The sequence below is a fragment of the Megalops cyprinoides genome, chromosome 3 (genome assembly GCF_013368585.1).
Source record: "Megalops cyprinoides isolate fMegCyp1 chromosome 3, fMegCyp1.pri, whole genome shotgun sequence".
Lineage (NCBI taxonomy): Eukaryota > Metazoa > Chordata > Actinopteri > Elopiformes > Megalopidae > Megalops > Megalops cyprinoides.
Window position 1 is genome coordinate 10,273,852 of NC_050585.1, and position 20,880 is coordinate 10,294,731.

General features: G+C 42.0%; 1 protein-coding gene across 1 annotated transcript in view; it reads right to left on the minus strand.

Moving 5' to 3' along the window:
* LOC118774962 (double C2-like domain-containing protein beta) overlaps positions 1-20,880 on the minus strand; it is an 81,775-nt gene that overhangs the window by 26,619 nt on the left and 34,276 nt on the right. Inside the window, exons 3-4 of the mRNA XM_036524601.1 lie at positions 4,047-4,121; positions 1,190-1,299 (exon numbers count right to left, since the gene is read on the minus strand). Coding sequence (XP_036380494.1) covers positions 1,190-1,299; positions 4,047-4,121 — 185 coding nt within the window. The remainder of the gene's footprint in view (positions 1-1,189; positions 1,300-4,046; positions 4,122-20,880) is intronic.

The following is a 20,880-nucleotide window of genomic DNA, read 5'->3' on the forward strand; positions in this document are numbered from 1 at the left end:
TATACTGTATTTACACTATGCACTTCTATATAATTTCACTATTAATAAAGTAAGAAAAAGCACTAAACTACTGTGCCATGGGCTTAGATGACTTACTGATTTTAGCCAATCAAATTGTTTCTGCAGATCAAATCAAGTCAATCATTGGCCACACATGAAGGATCCCCTGATTAAGCAGGCTCTACATGTTGCTTAGAAAGCATAAAGAACCCGAACATTACTGAGGCATAACATTATTATGCTTGAGCAACCTCTAAAAACCAATTTCACAAGACTAATTTGTTCATCACGGAAAGTAATATATAAAATAATGAGAGGAACTTGTTTTCTGATGCAATGACTCTTGTCAATTCTTATGAATTTTCTCTTAATTTCTTTAAATATTCATTGTCCTTGTGGGACAAAGATGTCCAAAAATTACATTTCCAATCAAAACAGCATGTCATGCTAACAGAGCTCTGAGCCATGGGGCTAAGCACTCTGCTTTAATGCACACCGGCAAGCAAGCTGGGAAATTTTAACATCACCTCAATTCCCTTGCTGAGATGACACACCCACAAGAGGGCGCTGTTTAGTGCATGCCTAACAAACACTGTCTGAGCTTCAGCAGTTCCACCTGTACAATCAATGGCCCAAAACAGCACATCCAGAGGCGTCATCTGTCACTGCTTTGGAAACATGACAACAGGAGGACCTTCCAGAACCCCTTGGTGTTCTCTGAATTGTCTGTCATGCTTAGCACCTCATATGACAGCAGCCCGTGCGCAACGAGCCAAGCCGAAGAGGCCGCTCATATATCACAGTGTAACCAATCAGTGACTAAAACCCCAAGGCCAAGATGAATGCTGCAGTGAAAAGTACTAAGATCTTCTCAATCTGAGTAAGAGTGAGAGCTTGACCTAGAGTTTTCTTAAAGCCCCTGGTAATGAATGTTTCCTTATCTCTTAATATGAATTCAAATATAAATTATTAAGCAGATAGAGGAGGGACGGAACTAATATTCAGATAAACGTCCAGATTGAAGATGTGGAGAAAGTGAAAGTGGAGATGAAACATCCTTCTTCATCTCGCTTTATTACTGTGAAATTATGTCTCTATATGTTTATCATACAGAAATACACAATGTTCTGCCTCCACAACAGAGGCAGCTGATGGCCATGTGACTGAATGCACATCACACATGCAGTACCTGAGTGTTTTGCGGACCATATCCTCATCAGTGATGCCGTAGTAAGTCAGGGTCTCGCTCCAGACAGGGTTGAGGGTATTGCGCAAGGTCTTGGTGCGCAGCTTATTGGCCTAGGTGAAAGGAAAAAAAAAACACTATTAGGGGAGAGAGAGAGAGAGAGAGAGAGAGAGAGAGAGAAGGAGAAACTGTAACCATTTGGGTGAATGATTAGCAGTACCAACCCGCACTGTACAATGGTCAATAAAAGGCAGTAGTTTGTGGGTCAAAAACAGCTTGCAAAAGCATGTGGTAGAGATAATTTCTCTAGCTTCTTGTGAGGAGGCCCATCTTGTTTTTCTACAGCAACAGTGCCATTTTAAAATAATACGAAAGAGTCCCACACTCATGTAGCCACAGAACAGTTGCAGATGACAGGATAGTTCAAATGTATTAATTGAACCATGCAAGGCCTGGGTCTCACAGAAAACCAGACAAGATGTATTTTCCTATTCGTTTACACATGTTGATGCCAGTGCTTAGGTGTCAGGGCAAGGGTGTTAACTAATTTTCATCATTAAAATATGGGAGCCCCAGATTGCAATTATTTAAAAAATACAGGCACATTAAAACGTGTTGGGAGACTAATGAGAAGACAATTATTAAGAGCGGGGCGTTTAATATATCCATCACAATGCATCTACAAGAATTTGATGGGTATCTGGTATACTATTTTGCTGTTGCTCATCTCCTGATAATGTGGCGTACTTTTCTGTAGATTGATTCATGTTATTGAAGCTGAAAAAACATGCATTTTCTCTCATTAGACACACAGAAGATATGAAGGGAAATCAAATCAGAGTCTTCAGACCTCCAAATTAAAATCTGACTACACAAATAGACCTTCAGTGTATGCTTACTTTGCTCTGTTTCCACACAGTTTGGAGGGCTATTAGCATTATTCATTTTATATTCATGTAGGACACAGATGAACCGGCCTTCTGTGCCACAACTGTAAAGGGAGTTATCTATAATAACTAGTGCTTTTAAAAATAGATATTGAATAAACTATGGATGTGGGTGGTGCATTGTAGGAAGTGCTTTGTCTTCCCGGCCCTGGGGCGTGAATCTGGCTCTGTTGTTGTGGAGTTTGTATTTTCTTCTTGTGGCATACATGGCGTTCTGACACTGTGCAAAAAGTTTGTCTAGGTTTGATTAGCACCTTTAAATGATCCTTATCTGAGTGTGCAGTGTAATGGACTGATGCCCCATCCAGGGTCGCCATTTCTCCTTTTCCAGTTTCTCAACGGCTGAACATGTAGAGAACCTGCCATTCTAGAACACCAAAGCAGCCTTTGTCATAGATGTGGTAGATAATACCTGTCCAAAATGGCTCCCAGGCAGGCCCAAATTCAAGTTTTATTTTCAACGGGATAAACTGACATAGTCAAAAGACTATATACCTATATATCTGAATAGTTCTCTAAAGGAGCCCAGCCTGTCAATGCGGTCTATGTACACGTCACCTGTGGCACTCTTCCTCTCTAGCACCCCACTGTCTCTCTCTTGTCTCGAAACACAACATCAACATTGCTGCCACGTTTCCCTTCCTTAACGAGCCCTCTTCCCCTCAGAGCCCTGAGCTGCTGGTTAAATCAATCCCACCACTCTTTCTGCCAGCAAATGATCTCATGCTAGCTTTTTTCACACCACTCAGCCACTGACGCGATTGCTGGGCCATGGGTGCTGAGGATTTCTGCACCATAATGCTCAGCTGGATGACGGATGACTCTTGACGTACATGGAGAGGCTGGGCAGCGTCAGAGTCTGGCCGGTTATCCCTCGTGCTCCACAGAGACACATCGCGCAGAAACACTGCAGTGAGAAATTGAGCCATTGTGGCGGAAAACTGAGTGCCCAATGCTGTGAAAGTGTGAGAGTAGAAAAAATCCAGTATGGGTAGTTCTTTTAATGTTGACCACAAAGCTACACACACTACATCACCGCTTAGTGCAAACTGAGGTCTTAAAATTTGTTCTATGGTAGCATTATGCCAAGAAGTTGTGAGTAAAGACAGTTGAGCATGCTCCTCACCTTGGGAGGTCATGCACAGAGGTGCACAGAAGGCCCAGATGCGAGCAGTAATTCAACAAAGAACAAGGAGAAGCGTCTGCAGCTCATTACAGCTGCCATGCATGTGGGCATCATCTGGCCCCAGTATGAATTCCTCATGTCAGAATACGCTTTCAATCTATTATCTAATGACTAGCTCAAGGAAAGACCACTTCTAGGTCATGCAGTTTATTCAATACTGAAATATGGAGACCTAAATATTGTTGTCAGCTGCTAAGTGGATTGTTGGCAAGACAGAGAGAAAGGTAGCAGCAGAGAGGAAGAACAGTTATGAATTCCAATAAGAGGCACAACAGTGATTTTTGTTCTGGAAATGGTCACAGACAGTGAAGGAAACTGTCATGGTCCGAAGGGATTACATGGGCGATTTGATTAAAGTAGTCAAACCTCTTGAAATACACCAGCAAAAATAAGTCATCTCTCAAAAAGATTGCTTTAGGTTAAGAATAATGTACCAAGAAACCAACCAATCAATCAATCAATCGATCAATCTATTATCCTTTAGGACCAACTAACCAACCATTCAGTCCATCAGTCAGCAACCAATCATCTAACTGACCAGTCAATACACCTACTGATGAATCAAATTATGCTTTCTATATGTCCAGATGATAGGTACAATACAGTAGGATTCCTGAAGTGATCAATGAATGAAATTCCCTCAGACATACACGCGCATATGCACAGTGGGTCAAAAAGTACCTTCTCAATTGTAAATTCTTGCTTTCTAATAGAAAGATATATTTACCTTACTGGCTCCAGGCAGCAGGTGGAGTTTAACGTAGGGATCTGAAAGTCCATTGTGATCCATTGGTTTGAGTCCCTGTGGGAGACAGACAGTTTTCAGGCATTTAGGGTACAAATGCTAAAAGAACTGAGTTTACTACAGCACTGGGAATTCTAAGCCCGCAGGGCTGGAAACCAGCCTGTTCTTCAACTGAATACCAAGTGAGACAACTCACACTATTCGGCAAACTGAAACATAAGGGAATGCCCCAAATCTTTGAAACACACTGTGGCTTTCAGTGACAGTATGTCCTCTGACCCCTCTCATCACCTCTTTAGTCATTACCAGTGTGTGGGTGTCTGCATCTATCTGACATAGCTGCATTTTTAACCTGCACAGAATGTCAGGTTAATTTCGCAGATAATTTGCATCAATATATCATTTAGAAGACTTATATGATTGACAGACACAGATGGTACAGGCTCAGAGCAGTTTTGCTCTCTCTTCACGTCTGTACTGAATAATACAGAGAAATGTAGCAAGAAAAGGCTGAAACATCAGACATACATATCAGTGGTAGCTGGTGAGCTGGAAAGAGGGGAAGCCTAAACACTACCTTTAAATCTATCATTGCTTACAACCTGTTCCCCTTTATCCTCTTTGGATAATAATTCACAGAATAATCGACACCAATTGCGTAATTAGAACAAATAATTATGCTCGTGAAACACCAGATTGTCTGTACCTTGTGTTCTTGCGAAAGCTACAACGTGAGATTGTATAATTAACAAGGATTGCATTTATCGATTAAATTTTGTTAAATGCTCATGACACATCACAGCTTTTGTGAGGTCTGTGTTCCAAACAGTATTGTTCATTGCACTCAACGTAACCTAAAAGCTTATTCTCAGTAATTTACATCGATTTAACTAAATTTAGCTCCGTTTTGTAATATTAATTTTGTAACACAAGATAGCTATAATGTGAAACATTTAAGAGAAAGCTTTGGGATTACTTGCCACTTAATTAAACAATCGCATGCTGTAGCTTTTGCAATAGCACACAAATTTCAGACAATCTGCGGTGCTTCGTAAGCATAATCATTTATTCTAATTACTCGATTGGTGTCGATTATTCTGTGAAGGATTTGTTTTATTGTTAATCAAGGAGGATAAAGGGGAACAGGTTGAAAGTAATGATAGATTTAAAGGTAGTGTTCAGGCTTCCCCTGTTTCCAGCTCACCAGCTGCCACTGATACATATACAGCTTCAGGCTTGATGCGGATCTTTGATGCTGAATTTCTGACATCTACTTCAAGTCCATGCGCATTCCTCCCTGACAAATGCATCACGCGCAGCATGTCAAGCTCTTTGAAAAGCAAGAGATCGATTTATCTTTGACACCAAGATATCCCACACTATATACTCTTAAACTCTGATATCCGTCTTGATAACAATGCTTGATCAAAACTGATTTAACAAGTTGGGAATGAAGCGAGGAGGAGTGATGAAAAATGAACAAGACACTGAATGACTAATTATAACTGCTGGGAACATCTGGGTGTCAAACAAGAGACTGAAAAGCCAAACATTTTGTGTCAGCCCAATGATGCCATGTTTGAGCAAACTGTTTACAATTTTCTTTTAATTAACGCAGGTGTCAAACTGCTGAAACAGTGGCCACAGAGCATGTGGGCTCATCTGTACGTTTCACCTCAACAATCATAACAGGCATATTTCTCCTCAAGCTAAGAACAGTAGCCTGCTCTGCTCAACACGAACATGGTATGTGCCATCAATCTACCTCTTCAAAGATTTCGATGCCTCTTCTGAGAGGAAGACTGTGTTTTGCTTATTGAATACTTGGTGTACTTCCACGTGTGCAGTGCTATCCAGAGACTGGGGATACCCTTCATCTCCACTTTCTTTGAGGCTCCTTATCATCATAACATGGAGCTTGATGTAAATCTCCATGTCGAACAATAAAAGGATAAAAGAATGCAGAATACATAGCCCCCCACCACATTAGCACTTCTTCTGCTGGTTATCTAACCATTATAATGGCCCATTTCCATTATCGCTGATCTAAACACTCTGACAGTCTCGTCTTGCCCACCTTGCAACTTATCTTGCCTCAGTGCTGTCATATCTGGTAAGCTTGAGAAATTGCCCTTCTTGGTCTTCGCCAGAAATGAATCAATCACTTTTCACAGTTCCTTTATCATTCTCATGTTAGTAAGGATCTCTGCGTAGGAATACTGTGTACTTTGGCCTACACAGAATAACACACCCGGCTCACACACTATATGGCCAAAAGTATGTGGACACCTGACCATGACACCTATATGAGCTTATTGGACATACAATTCCAAAACTATGGGCATTAATATGGAGTTGCCCCCACCCCCCTTTTGCAGCTATAACAGCTTTCACTCTTCTGGGAAGGCTTTCCACAAGATTTTGGAGTGTGTCTGTGGGAATGCCCATTCAGCCAAAAGAGCATTTGTGAGGTCAGGCACTGATGTTGGATGAGAAGGCCTGGCTTGCAATCGGCATTCTAATTCATCCCAAAGGTGTTCAATGGGGTTGAGGTCAGGGCTCTGTGCAGGCCACTGGAGTTCCTCCACACCAAACTCGTCAAACCATGTCTTTATGGACGTTGTTTTGTGCACAGGGGCACAGTCATGCTGGAACAGGAAAGGGCCTTCCCCAAACTGTTGTCACAAAGTTAGAAGCATACAATTGTCTAAAATGTCTTTGTATGCTGTAGCAACAATATTACTCTTCACTGGAACTAAGGGGCCTAGCCCAAACCCTGAAAAACAGCCCCAGACCATTATCCCTTCTCCACCAAACTTTACAGTAGGCACTGTGCATTCCGGTAGGCAGCGCTCTCCTGGCATCTACCAAACCCAGATTTGTCCACCAGACTGCCAGATAGTGAAGCGTGATTCATCACTCCACAGAATGCGTTTCCACTGCTTCAGAGACCAGTGGTGGTCCAGTGGCTTTGCACCACTCCAGCAGTTGCTTGGCATTGCACATAGTGAACATGGGCTTGTGTGCAGCTGCTCAGCCATGAAAACCCATTTCATGAAGCTCCAAATGCACAGTTCTTGTGCTGATGTTGCAGCCAGAAACAGTTTGGAACTCTGTAGTGAATGATTCAACAGAGGATAGGCGGTTTTTACGTGCTACGTGCTTCAGCACTCGGCGGCCCTGCTGTATAAGTTTCACTCGTGGCAAAGATGGCATCCTATGACAGTGCCACATTTAAAGTCACTGAGCTCTCCAGTACGACCCATTCTACTTCCAAAGTTTGTCTATGGAGATTGCATGGCTATGTGCCTGATTTTATGCACCTGCTAACAATCGGTGTGGCTGAAACACCTGAACTCAATAATTAGGAGGGGTGTCCACATACCTTTGGCCATATAGTGTATCTGATATGTGTCTTGTCACACAGCAAGATATAAACAGCAGTACTTATATCTTCTATGTCCACACCTTTCATCTATTGGGTGATTGCAACCTCAATAAGCATTGAGAAATGGGCCTTCCTGCAGCTTGCTTCAATGCAATTCAAACAGCCAGAACAGGTTGTGATGGTTGCAATCAATAAAACATCAGCAAGATGCCTGTTGGCAGATGGCACTTAGTTTTCAGCTAAATTCAGGGAGAGTTCATCTGGGGTTGAATCTGAAGTGCAATGGTGAGTGTCTCATTTGGTGCCTCAGTGAAAGACTTCCAGTGACCATAGTCTACTCAGCACTGTTGAACAGTATTCTTGGTATGATTCACAGGCCACTGTGAAAGCAAGTAACTGTGATCATGTTGTCTTATTCTGATGGCTTTTGCAGAAATCTGCAGATTTTTATGCCGGATTACTCACTGCATGCTATCTGCACATGAAAACAAGAGAAAAACAAAAAAACATCTGAGCTGATCATGTGGGACATGAGAAATAACTTCTGGGTGTGGATTTATTGGTTTCACTGATCAGCCTTTTTCAGCTTGATGTCAAAGAAATAAATGCTTACGCATTATCAAATGTAATCGGGTCTCTGCGCCGAAGCAGGCCACGTTCATCTCTCTGAAGTCTGAATAGTACTGAGGCTGCACTGCATACAGCCATTACTGTCATAGTGGGAAGAATCGAATAACACTGAACTGCTCTCTAGGTAGTTCTTCAGATGGAATTGCATTCATTGTTATGAGTATTCTTTGGCGTATTTGTTTCTGTACAGCAATGCTGGCATTGGCATGTTCTTTGCATGTGTATTAGCATGTGAACTTGAAATGGGAGAAAATAGGGCACAAGTGATGTGTATCGAAAGGCTATCGATTCTGCAACTGCTATCAATTTCAATGCTTTTAAGCATTAAAATCACATAGCTGTGCCATTTCCTCACCATGTTTAAGCATAATTATTGTTGCTTGATAAGAGCTCCTCTGTTCCTAGGGCTACCTTGACTTCCACAAGCATCCAGCTATGCTTTCCTGTCTGAGGATGTGAATCTCCCAGATGCTTGGGGCAGGCTGGATTTTTTTTTCTGTATAAACCAAATCTCCATTTCCCACCCAGGAGCTGCTAATTCTCCAACCTGTGCTGTGGAAACTGGGCTTTCAAGATTCATTTCAAAGTACTCTCAGCAACTCAGATCAAGCTTTAATCAAACTCAGATAACCACCGAGAGGAGATTGGTCAATTTCTGTTTAATGCAGTTTATTCTTACTGTATGCAACATATTCATTATTTCTGCTTCTCTAGAAGCCATCCCTTTTTCTACAGTTTTGTCCCCACATCCATTTAAGTGAGATTATTTGTTTTTAGCCAGAGTGTTCTGTACTGGTACACATTGAATAACGTAGTTAAGAGGATGTACTGTATGAGAGCTGACGTCAGTTAGTGCACATGGAAAGGACCTTGTTTTGATGTGTTTCACAAACCATTCCTAGGTGGCCTCAGTGAATCTATGTGGTGGAGATATACGGTACGTCAAGCTTGTAAATCAAAGCTCTGTATTGGTGGGATTTCCCTTTGTACTTCCCATCTCCTCTCTTTTTCCCCTGTTCAAAAACCTAATCATGCTTCAATTCTGATCTTCTTTAAAATAAAGGAGCTTTCATTCACTGACAAAAAATATATATATATTTTTTGGGCTAGTGCTGCATTTTTCACTAGTTGCAAATTAATGAATGCTTCACAGCAGAGGCAGGCAGTCAGGGACTACAGTGCATTCTCTGCAGGCCAACACCAATTCACCCTGGAGTGACACCTTTGTTTATTATATTATTTCATTTGATTTCACAACACCAGGCCATATTAATGCCATTTCTTTCATTAACTAACATTTGCTTAAAATGATGTCATTTGTCTAATTGACAGTTTAGTTACGCAACTAACTAGCCAAGGATCCATGGGCAGTGCATTCAGTAAGCCTCTACTTTTACGTTTGATTTTCCTTGGGACTGCAAGAACAGTGATGCACTGGATACAGATGTGCATTCCCTGCGGTGGCTGCACACCTCACCAACCTCAGCTAGTCGACTCTTATAACTCCTGACAGCAGTCAAATTGATCTGCAGTTGGATGGACAGTGGAGAGAAACCGTAAAACACAATGTGCAGGAATCCAGAATCCAGTAATTCTTCAAGGTTAATCAGCCCTGATTCTGGACAAGCAGAAACTGGCCTTTCTTTTCAGAAGGTACCAAAAGCACTGCTTCAACATACAGTGGTGGCTAGGTACATAATTAACCTCTTTACTTGCCCAGTATGATACAGATTTGCAGCACCACCTTTTAACTGCTGCTCTGTTCAGACACCTTAATGTTGAACCTAACAGTACTTTCACTACAACACTGTCGTGAGCAGTTCTAACCTTCTGAAGAAAAAAGTTGCTCCCCTTTTTGCACAGACAGTCCCTTCACCCAAAAAAACAGAGGGAGGTTGTTTTCAACTGTGATTGTGATGGCTATCCATCTATCCATCCATCAACTTCTGATAGTTGGATTACCAGCCTAGCACTCAGGCAGAATATCCTACTGAAAATATTTTTAAACCAAACTTGGAGTAACTAGTATCATGACTGAGTAAAAGTGACTCCAAGACAACAGACTGAATTAATACTGAGTTACAATAACCAGGTTGTGGCAATTTATAATAAGTTCATAACAAGGCTCATTTCTTCAGTCAAATGAGAGTGATGGGAAACTCTCAGAAGTGACAATTACTGTGTCTAAAAGTCAGCTCCAGTGGGAAATCTAAACTAACCAGATCAGTGAATGATTCAACAGAGCTTCTTCAGTGTCAGCACAGCCAAAATACCCCAGCATCCAACCACGTGACCACAAGGTTGCATGCCGAACAAAGGACACAGCCCCAGCATGCAGGCTCCTGTGGTGAACCAGCAGCTGGGAGCGTAAGACTGTTTCCAACAACCATCCAGACAGATTGAATTTCACAACATGTTATAATTTAGACTGACATTTTCAGAATATCTCTTTGTACAGGATGAGACTGACTTGCAATTAGTTCTTCTAATATCTAATAAAGTGTGCATTTGTATGTTTATTCTAATAAGGTTAACACTCATTTTAAATAATTAATTTAAAATTCACTTTCCATCTTACATTGTCTAGTTTTTTGACTTCCCTTGACGTTTGAATTACAGTTCCACTGCATCTCCTGTAAGTGTTAAAAATCTTACATGTTTAAAAGTTGTGTTGTCTCATTATTGGGCTCTACTGATTAAACAACCTGAAGTGCATTACATGTGGTCTCGTCTTAAATGCTAATTAATTGATAATGTTAAATCACTGACTGGTGCCCTTTAGTGATAACTCAGAGGCATGGAATCTTAAGTTAAAAAATGTCATTTCCCATCAGTATTTAATGTCTATTGTGAGCAGGCCAGCTCCCCTCATCTTAAAAGGGGATGGGCAGTGTTGGCGTGGTCCCCGTGTTAGGCGGTTATGAGTTCTGCACAGATACAACCTGCAGCTAGCAGTAGCCATACGAAGAAAAGTAATTACTTCCATCTCCAACTCTCTGCAACTTGATTATCTCCTGCTGTCGGCAGCATCACGCTGGCATTAGTTCATTCTGTGCCCCTCTGTAAAGTTTTTTTATTTTAATTAATTCATTTATTTTTACCCAGAGCAGGCATCTGCGTCATCTCACCAGCCCATGTGCTCAGCCATGTGTGGGATGAGCGCTTTTCGCACTGTCACAGAGGGCCGCGGCTTCCGCCCAACATCGAGACCTCTCGTCAGAACAGTGATCGCAATTAACGTTTTTTTCCGCTCCTCTACGCCACGGTGGAAACTGATCACTGGCGTTTCTGCGGGGCCTTGCGTCGCTCCGCTCTTTATGTGAGTGCGTAATTAAGAGACACGTTCTTGGGTTCGCCCCTCGTTTCTGTGGTGAAAACATTAGGGGAGGATCAGCGACAGGTTTGTGCCGAGTAGAAGGAGCTGCTCGCTTCAAAGCCTGCCTGCTCTTGGCAGACATTTGCCCTGCCTGAAGCTCGATTTCAGAGCCATTCAGTGCCTCTGCTTTCTGCCTCTCTTTAAGAACAAACAGCGGAGTCTCATCTGATCTACAAAGGTGGTTTAGATCCGCCAGTTCTGCCAGATGTTTGTGTGGGAACACAGATGGACATTCTCTTTGATAGTGCTCAACATCGAACAGCCCCCGAGATGCGCGGAGTGGTTTGTGTGTGTGTGTGTGTGTGAGTGTGCATGCTCTTGTGAGTGTGTGTACACTGTGTGAGTGTGCCTCCATATGATCTGCCATGAAAAAGAAATTCACAAAAAAGGTGAGAGTGCCTCCTCTCACATGTCATGTATTGCCAGTATCTTCAACATGTATCCAAGAGAATCAGTCAAGATGTAGTTAGCTATATGTAGCAGGCATGCAGTTGTGTTTCTGACAAGTAGGCTGGCTCCGTTTTATGTCTTTTACGTAGCTCTTTCTGAAACTATTCTGTGTAAAACACCTTCATCAGTGTTTTAGCAGTGGTATGATGTACTGTGCAAGCCTCAAGGGGTACCTCGCTCCACTGCCTGTTATTTTGTAAGACCAGTGAATGAAAAAGAGTATCTGGGAAGAATGCAAGTCTCTTGTGGTATGTGAGTGCGCAAGCATGCATGTACAGCATTGCAGGGCGCATTAAATATACAGTAGGCTCATACTGTTTTAGAGTTCCAAGTTCTTCTCTCCCCACTGAAACAAGTAAAAGCCAGTAATATAACAGAGATATGGACTGATATAATTCAACAGTAGGCCGGGTATAACTCCCAAGACAGAGTAAGAGCAAGTTTTTAATGGTTTCACACTCCCGCAGAGCTGAAAAGAACAGACGCCATTGTAGAATCTGATTCCTAACAGCACAGCAGATATCCAATCATAATCATAGCACTGTCATAATCAGAAAATACTATTTCTCTGCAGCGGCTAACCACTTACCTGAATGCTGCAGAATGGTGAAGAATTCCCTTAATTATGACAATAAGGCTTTATTTATCGACTGTGTATTCAGGATTGGTATGGGTCTGAAACAGCATGAGGATAGAGGAAGCCCCACTCAGCCTTTTTCAGGGGTGGGCGGAGCGACCCACTCTTTGTGCTGATTGGGGAACATGGCGTGACAGAGCTGACACCCCCCCCCAAAGGAGGACGGCTCTGATTTGAGGCGTGAGGCTGGCTGGAAGGCGCTGGATGAACAGTGCACTTTAATGCTCTTCTGATTGCCATGTTTCCTGTGAATAGGCAGTTGATCATAATTATGGAGGAAGGTGCAACGGCCACCGCGAGAGGCAGATGGGCACCATGCATCAGTATATCTACATGCCAGCGTCACGCACCTACTCATTCATACCAATTTGCAACGCCTGCATTTCCTCCCCTGTCTCTCGCTGCCTCTTGGCGCTATCTGATAAAGGCTGGAAATTGAGTTAAATTCTCTTGCCCAGCCTTTTCTCCTAACATCCTGCAACAAAGACTTGCGGAAAAATCGGGGAGCAATGACAGAAAGCCCATCTGTGGCCTACAGGGCGTTTTCCTCGCAAAACGCCAGCAGCAGCAAAATTCAGCACAGTGCAGGGTTTAGTTTATATCCCGAATCGCTGCCAATCAGCTAGAGCGCAGCTGTATGGGCCCAGTGAAATAAACCCTACACTTTGTCATGTGAAAGCTGCTGATTTTAAGGGAGGCGTGAACAGGCAACACAGATTTTGTATTATGAAGTGGAGATTGTAAGTGAATTCATTCACCCCGAGATTAGATTTGATTTGAGATATTGAGTGAACACTAGACTGGCAGAAAAGGCCCTCATACAAATTTCAGCCTTTCAGAAGCTTGATCTAACCTGAAATGACCTGCTGTATGCTGCTCTAAAACGTGTGGCTTGTGTCAAAAGTGCATTTGTCTCATATGTTCACAGTTTTCAGAAGGGAATATTGAAATAAATGCAAGGAAGATGGAAATACATGCGAGAAAGTAGCTGCAAATTGAGTGGCTTCCCGGCCTTGGTGATTGCGCGGGGCTAACATTGTGATGCAACAGAACAACTCCTCCGCAGCATGTCAGACTGGGCACTGTGGAGGAGTGAAGCATCAATCACTAAAGGCAGGAACGTGTGGATGGATGACGAGGGGAAAGTTTGCTCCCCATGGGGACATGGTCAGGAGCGCATGGTCCTCTGCCCTGTGTACAGGGGGTAGAGGCGGGGGTTATCCCACAGGGTGGTCGCCTGCCCTAATGATCGATGGAGGTGTTTATCTATGACCGGGAGTCGCCACAGTAACGGCTGGGGAGGCAATGATAAATTAACAAATGTGGTAGTAATGAAATATTCAGACGTGAATATATGCAGTGCATAAATATTCCTCCAGCCCTGTGGGGGCCTGTATCTATTTAGGTGCTGAATACATGCAATACCATTGAATGCATGAGCAGTATCTCATATTGACATCATGTCAATTTGAATACCTGCTGGGACACTAATATACCATTCCATTTATTTTGAAAAATGGCCATGACATGTTGAAGTGTTTCACACACACTTTAAAATGCAATGCAATGTACTCTATCATTAATGCTGCCCTATTTTTCATGCACGTTGATAGCACAGCTAGTTTGAAAAACAGCTCTATGAGCTATATTGCACTCCAGCATATCGAGAAGTCCAGCCTTTCATTTCCAAACCGTGATTTGTGCCTCGCTCTCCCAGACTAAATTCAATTGGTTTCTCACCTTATCCAAAATGCCTTACCTGGCAGACAATGAAATATCACTGAGGGGCAGAGGTAAGCTGGACCAAACCCAAACAGCTATAGGACTGAGGGGCAGCTGATTCCCCATGAAAGGGAGTTCTGGTGAAATGAAGTCTTGTTTACTTGAAACCCCCAATTTCAACCTAATCGGGGAGTAATCAGGGAGATTTCCAACAGCAGCCCTGAATCACAACCCACAGAACACATACACAATATAGACAACAGACAATGAAGGGAGGAAATGTGTGTGTGTGTATATATATATATATATATATATATATATATATATACACACACATACACATGAAGAGTGACAATATAATGAAATTACAAAACGATGATAAAAAGGAGATGACAACACAAAACTACAGCACAGCATGAAAGAAGGTACGTCTACATCTGATTAATTACAGGCAAAATTAGCCCTAATCAGTTAATCAATTACAGTTTTCAGGAATGCAAACTCTGATGGTTAACGCACGATTTTCTTATTCTGACTGAAAATTCCTTTGCACAGTACTGATTTGCCAGCACTGAAGGGGAATGAAAACAAGCTATAAAAGTAACATTATTAACAAACACTGATTAAAATAAATCATTGAATCATGACTATGCGACGTGGATGTGACAACACTGCCTTTCCGTTCCCTATGCTTCGCATACTGCAATTAAAGCACGGCCTTCAGATTGCATTATGACTGTGCCTGTAATTAGTACAGGTGGGAGTTGAAAACAAAAGCAGCAGGTATGGTAACAGGAGAGAGGAATAAGGGCAGGAAGCAAAAAGCACCTTAATAAGTAAGCAGGCAGGTTCCATGTATGGAAATACCTGTTCTTGAATATTTCAAGCTTGCTGATTGGATCATTCTGAGTGGGGCACACTGCTGTTTCCATTAGAGTCGACTCGGGGGAGTCGTTTTGGAAAAGAAAAATAGCTCTGCAAGCGTAATGGAAACAAGTGCAACTGGCATTTAGCGCAGGGCACCGGCTTCATAAACTCCAGTATCCGTGATAAGTAGGAGAGCTGACATGATGAATGCATGTGCATCTGTGTGCTCTCATGTGCAGTTTGTTTAATGCAAATATAAGCATCTATATGCAGGCGTGAACATATGTTCCACAGGCTGTTTGCAACATCTGAGAGGGATCAAAGCACTGTGCAGAAGGGGGAATACTACCAGCAGCAATACCTAAGGTAGTGGAGTAGGGGGAGGGGACAATTCAGGACTTTCAGGGCTTGTGAAAAGGGGGCAGTGGGACTGGCCTCCTTACCTTCTTATACCTTGGGATGGGGAGCTGTACTCCACCATAATCGAAGGGGACCATGCAGTGAGAAGGAGTGCATGCAAGACAGCGAGGCCGACGAACGGAGAGAAGGAGGAAAGAAGACAAAACAGAAAACACCACTGAGGTAAACAAAGGCAACCACAGAGTAATCAAAAGAAGGAAAGAAAAACAGAACGATATGGAGACCGACAGCCCAACCTGTTGCAGATGTGGGATACAGTGTGGCATGGCTGTACATCGTCTAAGCGCACTCACATGCTACGTCCCCATCTGTATGCATATCCAGAGCATCTTTAACAGCACATTTATATGAAAAAATAAAAATTAACCATCAGTTCATTCAACATTCAAGTGCAGTAGTTCTAAAACTGATCATTTAAACAGTAGCTGAGGATATTTCAATGTCACATCAAAGTGAGAGACCTATTGGGACTTCATTCTTTTATTCAAACTACTCAGTTGGATTGCACATAACTTTAATTCTAAACTCATCTGAGACCTGCGTATAAGACTTATGAAGTACTTATTGCCATCTCTTTCACATTTGAAGTCAATGTTTTCTATCACTATATTTCTTCTATTCACTATATTTTCTAATGTCTAATTTTCTAATGTTCGAAAAGGCAAATAAACTTAAAACTGTATGGGAATAAGCCAACAAATCACTTGTATCACCACATGTGAAATAAATATGAAATGCACGGTAACATCTTGAAAGCCATGAAAAAAAACATCATTTAATCACTCAACACTTCCAGCCTGTCATAAAGAGCCAAAATTTACAACTCCCTGCTTATTCCAATTATTAGAAGGGACCCAATTTGATGATGGAGAGTTGAGCTGTTGCCAGCAACACAGTGGACTCCAAGGATCATGAGGCATATCGACATGAGCCTCTGCTGTCATAGCCTGATGAAAGGGGCTCTATCTCAACGGCTCCTGTGAAAATTCCGTTGTAAAATGGGATCCAGCGTGCCTAAATCAACACTGCATTTCAGGCTGAGAAAGAGCATCTGCTAACCATGATGCAAAGACAAACAATATTTCCTCCAGAATAAGAGTATAAATATATAGGTTACATTTTTTCAAGTTGGATCTCTCGTATGACATATGGATATATGGATATTTGGATCTCTCAAGACATATGATTGTGCCTAAAGCATCTACAACTTCTAAATGATGGCAGCAGTAAAAAAGTGTGACTGTGACCCATTCCAAATATAAACTAAAACATTTAATACCACCAAAGGCAAAATAAATAATAAAAGAATATGACAAAAAAGTCACTGGAAACTTACTAATTTCATAAAAGTCTATCACATTAACAAGCTGCCTGGAGGTACAATCAAACATCAATTATCTAAACCTAATGCCTCTTTAATGAGCTCTTCAAGTATAGAGCCCTAAATTTTATTATCTCATATGTGCCTTTCAAACCAAAAACCACCATTGGCCATGCTAGTGACCCGTGCTGCAAGACTATTGCAAATTGCTAGTATCTGTCCCCAACAGACACCACAAGCAAAATGCTGCAAAATTGTGGCCACAGAGCATTGCTTCTAATAAAAATATGCATGAACATTTAATTACATAATTGTTTCGATAAAGCTATGGATACATGGTGACATGTCAGTCATAACTAGCAAAAGGTCAACTAATGTAGACCATACTGAAATCCATCAGTCTAACTCTTCCACTTATGCCTCACTGTTTGAGCCAATGACCTTCCTGTGCTTGGCAGGATATATGTGTGACCCTTTGTATTTCAGGGGGTATTTTTGTCACCTTGTATTTTGTCACCTTCGAAGGTGGAGAGGACCATGAACAGGTGACTTTAATTGAGTTGAGTGGAAGGCAACTGGGAGTGAGCTGACCCCTGCAGATAAATTGGGGTTGCATGGAGGTGAGTGCAATCTCAGGGATTTGCTTTAATGGAGCTTGGGACTCACTTGGTGTGATGGTAGCCACCAAGCACTGGGGACATGGCGACATTGTCTATCCATGTCTTCCAGTCATTTCACAGGGTCACGCACGTCTTGATGGGATTCGGTCAATCAGTCAATTGATTGGAGCACGAATGATCGAGCCCACGTTCCTTTTCTAATGCAACAGCAAACCTTCCCACCTTGAGTTGCACTCAAATGATTCCCCCCCACCATGCAAAACATATTTTAATCCAGAAAGGGGCCACACTAAACTGATGTTTTGGGATATGTCACATGGCTTAACTTATCGGTCTTCCATCATATGGCAAATTTCTCTTCTAATGAGTTGAAATGATACTTTATTATTCATAAGGAAAAAAAGATCTCAAAGTTGTTAAATACTGCAATAAAAAAACCTTACAACCCCTGGTTCTCCATTATGTTAATAGTACAATCATTGGCAATGAACATGACCTGTCACAACTGACCTAAAAAGCCAGCATGGGTTTTCACTCTCCACTTTATTCTCCTACCAATATTCAAGGCATAAATCCAGCAGCATGGGCATCTGAATTTTATTTGAAATCCCCCTGGCACTGAGTAGCACAGCATGTTCACATGAACAGTTTTTCCCCATAGTCTCCCTAGGGCGCCGCTGGTCAGGGTAAATGATTAAGTGGACGCAGGGAAACGGTGCAGCTGCCTATTTGTGGCCTACCCCAATGGCTCCTTGGCCTAGGTCAGAGCTGCTGGAGAGTCCCCATGCAGGAGCCAGTGCCCTCCCATGCTGGGGGCAGCTATTTCTGTCTCCCTGTTGTTCAGGGATCCTGGTAGCTGGTGATGCCGCAGCACACGCGCCTGTTTAAATCAATTTGTAATGAATTCAAAAGGACGAAATTGACTAATTTTAGTACTCTGTGCTATTTTCTTCCATCGCTTAATTAAATAACTGGGGCGAGGATCCTAGGAAGATTGCTGAGCGAAATGAGGCACCATTATCTCTTTAACAGGCTGGTTTAGAGGGTGTCTGCTCATCTTCACCAAAAATGTGAGTCCCTTTCCTGTATACAAGATGCCTTCATTGCTCAAGAAATCCTCTCCTCCCAGGACAGTATTGTTAGCACCAAACCTTAATTGCTTGTGAACCTGATGTCACATAAGCCACCTGCAGCAGCTTCTGCCACTTGCCACTGCTGGAACTCTCAAAACGTGTCTGGGACCTCGATTCGAATAAAGCTGCAATTCACTCACTCAGGTCACATGGAGTGAACCCCACTGGGTATTACTGTGGCCTGCAATTTTCTTCAAGCTTTTAACATTATTCCTCCAAGCAGTGCTATAACAGTATTCAGAATCTCATGTACAACAGGATGGTAGCACAGCCATGTCAGAGGACAAGAGGTGCACAACTGAGCTGTCAGGGATACCCTTAACCACTGTGAAGAATATGGAGGTGGACAGCATCAACTGTTGTCTCACTGCAGTCAGATGTGTTTCTGTTTACAGTCATCATATCTGACAGTTTATGTAGATATGATGGAAGCATTCAAAAAGGATGGCTATGGTAGAAGCAAACCCTTTCTTTAGGGATCGTTTTTGTTCAGTTGGGTATTGTGCAGCTGCCCTCAGTTGGAGAGTGGTAGAAACAGGTTACAGACTTAACATTGGAATATACAAAAAGATAAAAAGAAATCACATATGCTACAGGACCATTTGAAAAGTAAAAAAAAAGACTGGTAATCAACCTTGGCTGAATCCCGGAAACGTTTACACTGTCATATTTAGCATACACCTGATATTGAATGGATAAACAACACAAAGAGACCATGAATTAAAGACAAATATTTCTTTCAGCATTAATGCCAGCGTGATGAGCTTTTAAAGCTTTTAAAGCTTCCCTGAACTTTATATTGCATGAGTCATCTGTTCATTGTCTGCTAACACAGTCATCAAATTGTTGGCCCAAGATATGCTTCACATAGTAATTCCCTGAAATTACTGCCATAGTATAAATAGTATAGTAATTCTTTGGTGGGTTTTATCACAGCACCAAGACTATTGTCGTAAATGTCTGATTATCAGCAGGTTCTTATCATGTAAAATAACGACAGCGGTGTTCAGGGGAATGCCTTCATCTAGAGTAAACCCATTTGCCCTACAAAATATTGTCAATTTAATTTTACAATCAGTGGGCTTGGAAACAACACTGAAAATCTGCTTGCACTGCTACCCTCAGAAGTATTTTCCACTTCACTTCCTCCATATTTTGTCATCATTTGACCCACTCGTTTGACCCTTCTGCCCTGAGCGACGCTCCACACTCTCTTATTAGAGCATGCGAGTTAGTGGGAATGACACCGGATACACAGGAAGCCCTGCTTTTAATGGCTGCAATCTCACAGAACGAAGGAGAATGAGCTACGGAGGAAACGAGAATTCCATTAGGACACGGTCAGCTATGATTAAGCACATACTTGTGTATTGCTAAAAGCTTTTTTTACGCATGGAAGTAACCGTTCAAGTACTGTTGTTCTGAAGGACTGCTCCTGCTGACGATATCTCTGACACGTTTTGGTTCTACAGCATATCACCTTGGCTTGTTAACGTTGACATGTGTCCTTCCTTACCTTAATTAAAGATAATGGGGTTTTCAGTGACACAATGATAATTATTTTTTCTTTCCTGGAGGAATGACATCATTTGCACATATTCTGTCTATTATAAGAAAAAAGAACGTTCTATAGTCACCCACATACAGCAACTCGTTCAATGCTATTCAAACACAGAAAAAAGTGCAATGCAGGCCTGCAATCACTGTCATACAAGCACGTCAGGCTGAACTCTGACATCTGCATGCAACACTGGCAATCATCCATCTGGCAAAAATGTTCTGGGAAAACATGAATTTCTTCAGGTATCCTAATGAAAAAAGTCAATGTCAGACAGCTGCATAATTCATAACATGCAGATTGCAAAACAGAATTATAAAACATCCCATGGCTGGTTATGATGTGTGTGTTTTTCGAGGAATGTGCTGAATCACAGGACCAGCGCAGGGTGGCTTTAGCTGCTACACTGCTGTACGGGGGTAGCAGCATGATCCTGAATTTCCCGATTTCACACCCACTCTGTTTGCTCATTAGCGTCTCCACAAAACATTTGGATGAACCACAGAAAACATCTATTCCTGCCTATCTTCATCAATCCAATGCTTTATAAGTATAAAACAAGTATAAGCACAGTAATACAGCTGTAATCATGTATGGCTAGTACAACTACTTCCAGTGTACTTTTTTTGTTTCTCAAGCAACATGACTCTGATTTCAAATTTGCAAATTAACTTTGGGCAAGTATAAAACATGT